This window comes from Microcaecilia unicolor, chromosome 11, assembly GCF_901765095.1.
Source record: "Microcaecilia unicolor chromosome 11, aMicUni1.1, whole genome shotgun sequence".
NCBI classification, from domain to species: domain Eukaryota; kingdom Metazoa; phylum Chordata; class Amphibia; order Gymnophiona; family Siphonopidae; genus Microcaecilia; species Microcaecilia unicolor.
In genome coordinates, this window is record NC_044041.1 from 51,037,596 (window position 1) to 51,050,365 (window position 12,770).

The 12,770-nt window shown below is 43.4% G+C and overlaps 1 protein-coding gene across 3 annotated transcripts in view; it reads left to right on the plus strand.

Moving 5' to 3' along the window:
- Positions 1–12,770, plus strand: part of EP400 (E1A binding protein p400) — a 401,921-nt gene that overhangs the window by 344,730 nt on the left and 44,421 nt on the right. For all 3 annotated transcript variants that reach the window (XM_030219806.1, XM_030219807.1, XM_030219808.1), the window contains one exon: positions 3,859–3,906. In XM_030219806.1, the coding sequence (XP_030075666.1) occupies positions 3,859–3,906 (48 nt within the window). The remainder of the gene's footprint in view (positions 1–3,858; positions 3,907–12,770) is intronic.

A 12,770-nucleotide genomic window follows, 5' to 3' on the forward strand; every position in this document is an offset into this window, starting at 1 on the left:
CTGTTCTCTGAAGATAAGCCTAATACCTCATTTTGGTCCGCTTCTCGCTGTTTGCTTTCTCAGGACGTGAAGCATTCTAGACCAGGATGTTCTGGCATGTGTCAGTGGTCCTGTTTTCTGAATCAGTCTTCTTTTCAAGGGGATAAAAGTAGCTCAGGACAAAACTCTTGTCCTTCCAGTGCTTCCCATTGGGGTCTAGGTCCATTCTCAGAACCTTGATAGGCGGCTGACTGTCTGGGTTTCGTGATGAATGGACCCAGATAATTACCAAACAAGTAGGTACCAGAGGTAATCAGAGAGGGCTGCAAGTTAGTTTTCCCACTCCTCACAGATTCCTTCTTAGAGTCTCCATGCAGAGCTCCAGACAAGCAGCAGGCAGTAAAATCCACTTTGTGAGGTCTCCTGGATCTAGGAATTGTGATTCTGGTTCCCTGAAGTGATTGGGGTCTAGGAAGATGTTCCATCTATTTTGTAGTACCCAAGACAAAAATGTCCTTTTGATCTATCCTGGATCTCAGAAGCATAAAGCACTTTTTTGGGGGTGACTCTCTTCAGAATGGAAACTCTTTGTTCAGTGTTTGCCTCATTTCAGCCAGACAGATTCCTCACTTCCCTAGATTTCAGAGCAGAGGCTTACTTCCATATTTCAGTTTGGTCACCTCTTCAACATTTTCTTTTTTTACATTTTGCAATTTGATGCCCTTCAGTCTTGCCAGGACCTCTAGGACCTTCTCAAAGCTCATGGTCGTAGTAACAGCCTTCCTCTGACATGAAGAAGTCAGAGTTCATCCTTATCTGGATGATTGGTTGATCACAGGGCTTCTATTCTTCAGAAGAGTTTCAAGTCACCTACAGAGGTGATGGTGCTTCTGCAGTTTGGGTACTTAACTTTTCCAAAAGCAACTCCCTCTCTCAGTCTCCAGAGTACTTTGGAGCTCTTTTCAGCAGCGAAGTGGGGAAAGATTTTCTTGCCATTGTTAGAAGGCAAAAGCTGCAGTTGTAGATCTGATCTCTACTGTGGCAGCAGAACCCTCAAGGATTGGACTGCATGCAAATCTTGGGGTTGTTTTGAGCAGCCATAGCTTATAAACTTGCAGTGTACTGACGAAACTACAGTATGTCATGAGACTGTTATCTTATGATTTGTTCTGTTTGGTGTTAAATTCAATAAAAATAAATCATTAAAAGAAAATCTTGGTATTAATGGCGGCTACTTTGGATGTGGCTCCAGAGACGAGGGTGCATATGAAGCTTTTTCAGCAGGCTCTCCTGAGTTCATGGTCACCCGTGTGTCAAGATTATGATTGTCACCTTTCCTGAACTATTTGGGCGAAATCCAGCATATGGTGGTGGCTTCAACCTCACAACCTTCAGCACGGAGTATCTCTAGCAGCCTCAGATTGGATAGGAGACTGGCATCTGTGGTTACTACTCAGTTGGGGGCTCAGTGCTGCCACCAGATGGCTCAAGGCAAGTAGACCTCCAACGAAAAATATCTTGATCAATCAGTTGCCTTGAGCTGAGAGCAGTTTGAACAGTGCTAGTGTCCTTCCCCAGCTTAGTTGAAGGAAAACAGGTATGGGTATTCTGTGACAATACAACCATGATGTCTTAACATCAACAGACAAGGAGGAACTTGGCATGCTCCACTAGCCTTGGAAGCCAACCTTTTCTTCCGGTAGACAGAGAAGCATGTATGAATATGTTGGCAGCACACATTATGGGGGTATTGAGTGTACAAGTTGGCTACTTCAGCATACACTTTGGACTTGGGAGAGTGAAAGCTCTCCAGGGAAGCCTTCTCTCTCATCACTTCGAAGCGGGGTTTTCTAATTCAGGATCTTATAGCCACGAGGCACAATACTAAGGTGCCCAGGATTTTCTGCTACTAAAGAAAGGTTAGATACTGTACTATAGCCGTGGCCACAGAAAACCCTTTGTATATGTTCCTCTTATGGCCTGTGGTAGCCAGAGTACTCCAAAAGGTTGCTTCACTTTGGGCTAATTATTTTTAGTAGCACCAGACTAGCCTAGAAGATCTGGGTACACAGACCTGATCAGCTCCAGATAAATCGGCTCCTGTGTCTTCCACTTTGCAGGAGTCTTCCATTCCAAGGCCCACTTCTAATGTAGGTTCTGTCTCCCTTTGATCTTTCAGCTTGGTTCTTGAATGATCAAGGCTATAGATCATTCAAGCAGATGAAGTTATTACTGTTTTTCTTCAGGCCAGGTAGTGCTCAATGTCTGTACTGTACTTGAGAGTTTGAAGAGTTTTTGGAGCATGGTGTTCAAATAGATCTTTTCTCCTTTTCAGGCTTTGGTGGCCAACATTCTAGCTTTCCTTCAGGGGAGATTTAAGAAGGGTCTTGCTGTAAATTTCCTTGAAGGTTCAAGTGGTAGTTTTTGCTTATTTCAGAAGACATCTACAGAACTCGTCCTTAGCTGTACATCTGATGTCATATGATTTTTGAAAGGAGTCATCTGCATAAAGCCTCCAGAGTGGAACCTCAATTTAGTCTTTAGTGTATTGCGGAGCATGCATTTTGAGCCTCTTAAGAAGGTTACACTTAAGGACATCACTTTTAAGATGGTGTTTTTGGTAGCTATTGCTTTAGCCAGGAAACTCTTGAAAATCCAGGCTCTGTCATGTAGAGATCTATTTTCTTCAGTTTACAGGAGCAGCTGTTTCTATTCATACTGTCTCTTCCTTTCTTCCAAAGGTGGATTCTCCATTTCACGCGGATCCCCTTCTATCTTAAGAACTGCTTTAATATATCCTGCAAGTTCTGGATTTGTCTATTGAGGATACTAAGGAAGGAGAAATCAGTTCTTACCCACTAATTTTCTTTCCTTGAGTCCCAACAGACCAGTCCTGTTACCAGCACTTCTGTATTTTCTGCGTATTGCAATGTTTCAGCTATTTAGGTATTCCCTTTTAAGATTTGCAAAGCTCTGTTTCAGCTATTCCTAAAAGTTCATTTTGGTATCTGAGATCTTCATGAAACTATAAAGAAGGAAAGAGTATATATGATGATTGAGGAAGTGTTTAGTGCAATCCACTGACTTGGATGAGCTGCACAGTGCCCTATAGAACAGAGCATAGTTCTGTTTTCTATATCTCCACCTGTTGGTCCATGGACACAAATCTGCAAGTTCTGGACTGGTCTGTTGGATCTAAAGGAAAGAAAATTAGCAGGTAAGAATTAATTTCTACATACCCAAATTTCAATTCACCTTGAGCTTGAATTTGAAAGAGGTGAATAAAAAATTCAAAATATCTTTTTTTGGTTTAGATTATTTTCTTTGTTTTGGACTAGTTATTCATTTCACAATCACAGTCTGTTACATGTGAGTGCTTGTGTGCAAAACCTTCAGTCAGCTTATCTTAGCATGTGATGTGTGAGTGTGACACATGCAGACACACATTTTCTCCTCCTAGACCACCTTTCTGTGGTAACAGTGCATGACTGCAGTCAATCTCTAATACATTTATAACTTGCCCAAGGAAATTAATGTTCAGGGCAAGGTACAACTAAACATACACAGTTAAAACATACATAAACAGTATTCACATGAATTAACACTGATTTTAAAACAGGTACTGTTAACCCACCTCTTAACTCAGAAAATTCCCTGCAGCTGCTCCAACCTCTTCTTTAGACACTTGGACTCCCCATATTACATCACCTTAAATAAAGAGTGCAAATCTTGGACTTGAAGCCAGTGTAAAACCTCTAGCTGCAGAAAAATATTTGTGGTCCTCTTAGCTCCAGTAAATAATGGTTCTGCAGTATTCTGAACCACACACAAGAGAAGGAAGAATGGGAGAATGACCTAACGTCACCTCTTCTTTTACAGTTCATTTATGAAGCAAGTCCTAAGAAGAAATCAAAGAGCATTCATAAGGTTTGTGTGCGATGTTGGGCTGAAGTCTGGTGTACTGTGTGGAGGAAGGGATTTCAGTGCGCATCCTTGAAGCCCAAAAATGGGTTTGCTTTTCATAATAACCAAGATATTAAAAATTATTGACTTTATAACCCCAATGTATGTAAATCTAGCTGATGAAGATTCAGATTAGATGAGCTGAAAAACACACATATATGAGCTTTAAGAACCAAGTTGAAAACCCCTAGTGTAGGGGTTCAAATGAAATCTATATTGATTGGGTTACTTTAGCAAAAAAGTCCTTCAGTCTGAGAACCAAGATAGTTGCTGGCATACTGGGCAGTAACAAGTCATCCTTCAATGATGCTGTCATCCCAGCTCTGCTGGCATACTAAGAATAACATGCAGCTAAACAAATTCTGCTCTCTTTCTCCCTATGCCTGTCCTTCCATACTTTCTTTCCCTTACCCCACTCAGGCAATCTCCCTCACATGCCCTTTTCCCAATTTATCTTCCTTCCCTAACTCCACCTTACTGTCTTCCCGCAGTACAGGAAAACAAAAAGAACAATCCTCCTGTCAGAAAATGCCTAGCCACCCACCTGGGGTTACAGCGGACACTTAGAGGGTCTATCCCCAGCACAACTCAGGTCAACCTGCACCTACCGCTTGCGTTTTACGCTAGCACACTCCTCCCACCGACTGGGTCACAACCACCTCTGGGCGAGTCTCGCACTCTTAAATTATCCCCAGTGATTTCTAGGTTACTGGGGTCACACTCCCAGTGCTCCCACAATTCCCAGAAAGCACTCACAGACCCAACACACAAACCACCAGGATTTTTTATCAGTTCAGACAGATAGAGACAATAAACTAAAAGAAATGTTTATTGTCTGAAAAACTGAACAATGAACAAAAATGCAATCAGCAAACAATAACAGGTAAATATGGATCAATTATAACACTAACTAAACATTTGTTTACTTTCTAGAAAGTACCTGGGAAGATCAGGACATAAAGCTGCTCACCAGTTATCAAATATAATTGTTTTACAGGGCTTCAGCAAAAAGCTTTCTCTCTATCTTCTCCCGGGCTGAAATGAGGGGGGGGGGGAGGGAAACAGTACAATCCAAATGAAAATGACTCTTGGGCCAATCAGAACCCAGTCAACAAGTTTTTTAAAAAGCTGGTTACATCACTGGAGGCATTTCCTTATCTATATGCTAGCTAAAAGAAGGAACGGTCATTCCTCTATAACAGTTTTAAACATAAGCACGCACCACCTGCTGGCCAAACTAGAGAAATGCACTTCAAGAAATAACCAATACATTTTACAGGCTTAAACACACTGTTCTGTCACACCTCTGCACTAACTAAAGAGTACAGAATACAGTGAAGGTGACAAACTCACAATGTACACAGTACCAAGGTGTCAATTAAATCTTTAATTGGTTGGCAAAATCAAAACTCGACATGAGTTGTGTTTCGGATGTCAGGCCTTCTGTTACAGTTTTCTCAGCTCACTTTATCCAGATGTTGCAGTGACAGATCTGGACTGCGAACCACATGCCCATAAAGCTCTGTAATCTTGTTCTGTTTTCTTCAAGCACCACATGGCTCTCTGAGAGTTGGAGCAATATGGTATCTGAATTCCTGCATTGTTTTCACAGTCCCTTTAGAATATTTTATTTCCTAAACATCCTCACCAGACCAGTTCAACACCTGTTGGTTATGACTGTTAACCAGCAGATGGAGACAGAGAATAGTCTTGTAAGGTCTGCCCTATAAGGGCCCCATGTGGACTTGACACGTCAGTATTTCTCTGTCTCCAGAAGATGGTGATGGGCAGACTGTGCAGCCCCTGGACTAAGCTTTCATGACAAGCTCCTGGCCCAATTGGAGAATCGGGTTCCAGTTGAGCAAGAGCTTCCCAGACAGAGGGATACTTCCTAAATTAAAACAACAAAAAAAGAATATTTAGAGAAGGCTGAGTCCCTTCCTCACGGTCTCTTGTCTCCCCTTCTCCTCGCCTCCCCCTCCCCCGGTAAAAAGAGAAAAGGAGCATATTTTTTTGGAACAAAAAAATCAGAGGTTATTGAGACACAGCAAGACCAGCAGTTTTAGGCAGGCATGGAGGGCAAGGATTCTTTCTCGCTTAGATTTGTGGCTTGAGGGAGTTTGAGCAGTCAGGCATTTAGTGGCTGTACTTCGTTAGTACTGGGAGCAGTGCCACAGACAAGAGACCGGCTTGCCTGCGGCTTTAATTTTCTTCATGGCAGACAACTTTCCATTGAGGCCAAGCTTACAGAATTCTGATGGGCGGTATAATGAGAAACTGATCAACTTTAAACATGAAACTTACGGAACCACCGGTGGAGGATGTTAAGTGGTATTTTTATTGTGACAGCTGTCACAGCACTTAGGGGCAGGTAGCTGCAATTTTGTCTGTTTCTCTTCCCGAAGCCTCTTCTGTGACCCAGTTAATAGAATTGGGCCCTAACCTGGTATTACCTGAAGGGATTGAGTTTCTTTGAGTGATTCAGAGATCCACAGGGTTCAGAGGATGTTATTCACATGGCACCTTTTCAAGTGCTCTCAGGCTGTTTAAAGAGGAGCAGGCTATCAGGCTATATCTAGGGAGATACTGGTCAGAGACCCTTGAAGATTGGGACTCCTGTTTGGTGATCTTGGCCAGACTCTTGGAGTCTAGCCTGGTGGCATTGAGAATAACTTCTCTAGAGAAACCTTTGGAAGAAGGGGAGCTTCCAGTGGGAAAGGATGACAGATCCACAATGATGCTTTTTGAAGGGATGAACTCCTAGCTGTCTTTACTAGGTCCTTGGAATCGGTAGTATTGCAGTTGCCTCTGTCTCAGAGCTGCCTTCAGTGGGGATCCTACCTTAAAAGGCATTAGGAATTAGCAGCCAAAAGCAGTTCCTTGGGTTTTGTCTATGGTAAAGCGATGTGGTAGCTGTGTTAGTCCTTTTTTAAAGGTAATAAATAGAAATAAAACAAAACATAGAAAAGAAAGTAAGATGATACCTTTTCATTGGACTAACTTAATACATTTTTTGATTAGCTTTTGAAGGTAGTAACCCTTCTTCAGATCAGAAATAAGCAAATGTTGGCAAAAATCAATATATATAATATATATGTGTGAAACACAAAAGCATTTCAATGACGGTCTCACAGGAAGAGGGTGTGGTGGGTTGGGTGAGAAACAGGGGGAGCTGGGTAGATGAGAGACAGGGAGAGTCTGAAACGAATCTGTGGCCAAACTTTGCTGCTTGGTTTTGACCAAAACTGAAACTGGCTGCTAGGGCACGGCTCAGCCTGACCCCTGCACAAAACAAGCGCTTTCTCTACCCCCCCCCCCCCCCCCCCCCATAGAACAAGCTCTCATCCATTCCTTCTCCCTCTCTCCACACACACAGCAAGCTGCCTTCCCGGACTCATCCATAAGTGCCCCCTGGGCCTAACGTCTTTCCCCTGGAGGTGTAGTGGGTAGTTGAGGCAAGAGTGATCCCCAGTCACTTCTGCCCATGTACTCTCCACTGACAGAATGGCTGCTACAATCTGTAGTGACAGACTTGCAAGACTGCTGCTGGAGATTGTGGCAGCCATTTTGAGGTTGGAGCCGGCACAGGCAGGAGTGACTACCCACTAGACCACTAGGGGATGCATAAGCGGAGGAGTAGCCTAGTGGTTAGGGCAGTGGACTTTGATCCTAGGGAACTGAGTTAATTTCCCACTGCAGCTCCTTATGACTCTGAGTCCATTGTCCCTGGTACAAATAAGTACCTGAATATACTATGTAAACCGCTTTGAATCATAATATCAATAGAAAGATTCTTCATTAAATAAGATGGGAATTTATCCAATGGGAAATTAGAACAGGTTAGTCTGTTAATCAAAGGTGGTAACTCAGTGACTGAAACTGGGTCAAAAGATGACCAGTATCTATCTGCTGGAACCATATCAAAAGTGGTAGATTCTATTAAATCACAAGAAGAAGTTCTATCAAATGAATGTTAGATAGAATTCACTTAAGTAAATTTCTAGTTCCTCAGCAGAAGGCTGAGAAACACATGCCAATTTATTTATGCATTCTTGCATCCCACTGTTATCCAAAAACAAGTTTTGGTTCAAAGTGGCTCACAATTTACATTTTGGTGAAATTACAATATTAACAGTTAAGAAGTGGAAGGACATCAGTAGCTTATGTAGTTAGCTATAGAATTTTTTGAAGAGGTAGGTTTTCAGTTCTTTTCTGAACTGAAGATAGTTAGTGATGCTTCTTGTGGCTTTTGGTATTGAGTTCCACCGTTTGGAACCCAAGTAACTAAATCCTGCCATGTAGGTAGTTTTGTATGTTATGTTTCTGCAGTTGGGTAGATGAAGAATTAGGTAGCCTTTGGTTTCTTGACTTGCATTTCTGGGGGATAGTTCAATCATACCTAGCATATATTCAGGGGCCGCTCCAAATAGTATCTTGAAAATGAGGGTGCTAGTTTTGAAGAGTAGTCTTGTCTTGATTTGTAGCCATTGTAGTATTTTGAGCAGTGGAGTAGCTCTTTTGTATTTCAGCTTCTTGAATATTAGTCTTGCTGCCGTGTTTTGTATGGTTTGCAACAATTTTAGTGTGCTTTCCTTAACACCCTTAGGAGATGTCAAGTTAGAACTGACGAGATCAAATAATTTTCTTAAATTAGGTCTATTCAATCCAACTAAAGATGAATAGTAAATCCTTTTAGCTTCACTTAGACTATACTTATATTGTTTCATCGCCTGTTTCCACTCCATCCTAACTATTTCATTTTTTTGTTTTCTCAATAAGTCTGCTGAAAACCAACGAGATTTAGATTTTCTAGTAACCCTTAATTCTTTTTCTGGAGCAATAGTATCAAGGACCAATGTTGTTACAGAGTTCCAAGTTGAAAATAAATTTCAGAATTGTGTAATGGAACTACTGAAAACCAAAAATTTAATTTGTCTATTTTACCTCTGCTTCTATGAGTTATCGCAGAAGAATAGTAAATGAGTTTAGAAGAACAGTAATTCAGAGTAAAAGTGCAGACATAATGGTCTGACCAGATTACTGGTTCCCAATTAATAAAATTCAAAAGTGAAAAATCATTAGAACAAACTAGATCCAGCATATGGCCCTTTTCATGAGTTGCAAGAAATACAAACTGTAAATCCGATAAAAAAGATACAAAGTCACTCATAGTAGCCTCTAACCTATTTTGTAAATGTAAATTAAAATCACCTAAAATAATCAATTTAGAAAATGTAGTACTAGCATCAAGTATCTGCTCATACAACTTAGAAGAGATTAAAGACCAGGACCCCGGAGCTCTATAAACTAACATAAGATCAATGATGGTGATAATTGACAGTAGTATCTCTAGACCTGGTGCCATACAAGAGTTTACTTTGCTTAGAGTTAGAAAATCTTTATAAATAATCCCCAAACCACCCCATTTCCTTGACTTGGTAAGTTAACAGTGAGTAACCTGGAGGACAATGGGATAGAAGGTAGTGTCCTGTTGTGGATTAAAAACTGGTTAAAAGATAGAAAACAGAGTAGGAGTTACGATTGTGGTCGTGACCCCTCTCAAACTTACCTTATTTCTGGTGGTCAGCTTCGTAGCTGGCTTCTGTCTGTTCTTCCTGAGTCAGCTCTGTCTCTGTGTGCTGGCTGCTTCCAGCGTAGCTCTAATTACTCCACTATACTGCACCTGTGTGTGTTAAGCCTCTCTGTGCTTCAGTATGCTTCCTGCCTGTGTCCAGTAGTTGTGACATCATCAGTCAGGGCCTTGATAAGGAAGTGGTGTTCTTCCATTCAGGGCCTTTACAAACGCAAAAGGTCCAGGTTAGTGTTGGTGTAGTTTGCACTTCTGCGTTGTCTTGCTTAGCCTTGCTTTATAGTTTATGTTCCTAGTAGGTATTCTTTGTTTGTTTGTCTCCTGATTCCTTTCTGGAATCCAGTTCTGTTGGTTCCCTTTCCTTCCTGTCTGAGAACCCTGAACCCCTTGTGCAGTTAGCACTGCAGCCCTTCTATTGTAGGTGCCAGTGGGCACTTCTGAATCCTGTCTGCTGTTGGCTTCCTTTCCCTCCTGTCTGAGAACCCTGAATCCCTTGTGCAGTTAGCACTTCAGCCTTGCTTTTGTCTAGGTGCCTGTGGGCACTTCTGAATCCTGTCTGCTTTTGGCTCCCTTTCCCTCCTGTCTGAGTACCCTGAACCCCTTGTGCAGTTAGCACTTCAGCCTTGCTTTTTGTCTGGGTGCCTGTGGGCACTTCTGTATCCTGGTTCCCTGTTCACCTTGGGCTTCTACCCTACCCTGGTTAGTCAAGCTTGTCTGGAATAGAGAGTTGCACGGGGACAGAAATCTTACCCATCCCCACCCATCCCCACTGGAATCTTACCCATCCCCACCCATCCCCGCAAAAATGTAAACCATCCCAACCCGTCCCCACCCGTCCCCGCAAGAATTTAACCCATCCCCGTAAGAATTTAATAGTACATAAAAGAAAGTTCCAGTCAGCTCCCTCAGTCTCTCTCTGGATTTGAGCCACAGCACTGTAGGCAGGAAGGAACGGAAGTTGGAACTTGGAACACTCTGGTGCGCACATGTAAGATTTGTCTCTGATTCACTGGCAGTGTGTGCTGAGAGGTCGCCACATGCACGCGCCAGTAGGTCAGGTGACATCTGATTCTCGTGCCTGTGTCAGAGCTGAGGTCTGTGCACCAGCCTGGGAGCAAAGAGGATTAATAGTAACATAGTAAGTGACAGCAAATAGACCTGAACGGTCCATCCACTCTGCTCAATAGTCACACTCATGATCAATTCATCATTAAATCAACAAGTGTGATATTATATACTTGATTATGGTCTTTCTTTCGTGTTTCTGGAACAAAGACCACAGAAGTCTATCTGGCCCCATCCTTATGTTCCAACTGCTGGAGTTGCCATCGAAGCCCACTCCAGCCTATTCATGTTCTCATTTGTGGGACACAGACCATAAAAGTCTGTCCAGCACTGTCCTCATGTTCCAGCCACTGAAGTTGCTGTCTAAGCCCTTTCCAGCCCATCCTACACCAGATTGCCATGTATGAGACACAGACCATACAAGTCTGCCAGGTATCAGCCCTAGTTCATCACAGCCAGAGTCGCCATCTAAGCGTCACTTGACACATCCACACACATGCAGCCATTTAAGGTTAGGTTTTTTATAACTTCCATTTTCTAATTAGAGATCCTCTGTGTTCATCCCATGCCTTTTTGAATTCCGTCATCATTTGTGACTCTACCACCTCCTTAATGGAAGACTTTCCACATTTATGCTGTTAAAGCAAGGAGGAAGAGGAGGAGGAGGAGACAGCACTCAAAGAAATTGGTATTTGGTAGATGAGAGGCTGGTGCAGGTGGAGCTTACAATTCCACGGGAAGCCCACAGAACTGGTTCCATCCCCGCGGGAACCCCGCAGGAACTGACTCCATCCCCGCGGGAACCCCGCAGGAACTGACTCCATCCCCGCGGGAACCCCGCAGAACAGCTTCTGTCCCCGCGGGAACCCCGCAGGAACTGCCTCCGTCCCTGCGGGAATCCTGCGGGTTCCGCGGGATTCCCGCGGGGACGGAAGCCGTGCAGCTCTCTAGTCTGGAAGTCCTTCTCCCTGTATAGTATCTGTACTTCCTCCGTTCGTGGCTGGCTGTCTTCAGCTTCAGTTCCCCTCCTGCTTGTGTCTGCCCTGCTTGCTTTCAGTTTCCTTCCAGTCAGGTCTGTTTGGGAATCCTGAATCCCGACTCCTATCCTGAACCCTGTTTTGGCCAAGCTTGTTTAGTGTTCCTTCTAGTGTGAGTTTCCTGGCGTTCCAGCCTGCTAGTTCCAGTACCAGTTTTCCTCCAAGTCCTGCCGGCTGCCTGCACCCAGGGGCTCAATCCCTGAGGAACGGTGGTCAAGTGTAGGTGAAGCCTGGTTCCAGTCCCGTGTGTTCCTGTCCAGTGCGTACCAGTCCGGTACGTTCCAGCCCAGTGTGTTCCAGTCCGTGTGTTCCGGCTCGCTTGTCTGCGTCTGCAGTCCTTGCTTTTGCCGGTGTGCTAGCCCAGTGTTGGTTGGTGGGTTTTGCCTGCTGCTGCTGCTCCTCGTCAGCAGCCCAAGGGCTCACGATTGCTCCAGAGTCCGTGCCTGCGTGTTTTGAACCTGAGAACCTGACAGTAGGGTTAAATGGTCAGTATTCTCAGTGGAGAAGGGTATAGTTAGTGGGGTTCCCCAGAGGTCTGTGCTGGGACCGCTGCTTTTTAACATATTTATAAATGACCTAGAGATAGGAGTAACTAGTGAAGTAATTAAATTTGCAGACGAAACAAAGTTATTCAAAGTAATTAAATCTATTGTGAAAAATTACAAGAGGACCTTACGGGACTAGGAGACTGGGCATCTAAATGGCAGATGACGTTTAATGTGAGCAAGTGCAAAGTGATGCATGTGGGAAAGAGGAATCCAAATTATAGCTACATCATGTAAAGTTCCATGTTAGGAGTCACCAACCAAGAAAGGGGACCTAGGTGTCGTCGTCGATGATACGTTGAAACCTTCTGCTCAGTGTGCTGCTGCGGCTAAGAAAGCAAATAGAATGTTAGATATTATTAGGAAAGGAATGTAAAACAAAAATAAGGATGTTATAATGCCTTTGTATCGCTCCATGGTGCTTGGCAGAGTTTTAAAAGGGTTTGGACGGTTTCCTAAAGGACAAGTCCATAGACCGCTACTAAATGGACTTGGAAAAATCCACAATTTCGGGAATAACATGTATAGTTTGTACGTTTGGGAAGCTGCCAGGTGCCCTTGACCTGGATTGGCCGCTGTCGGGGACAGGAT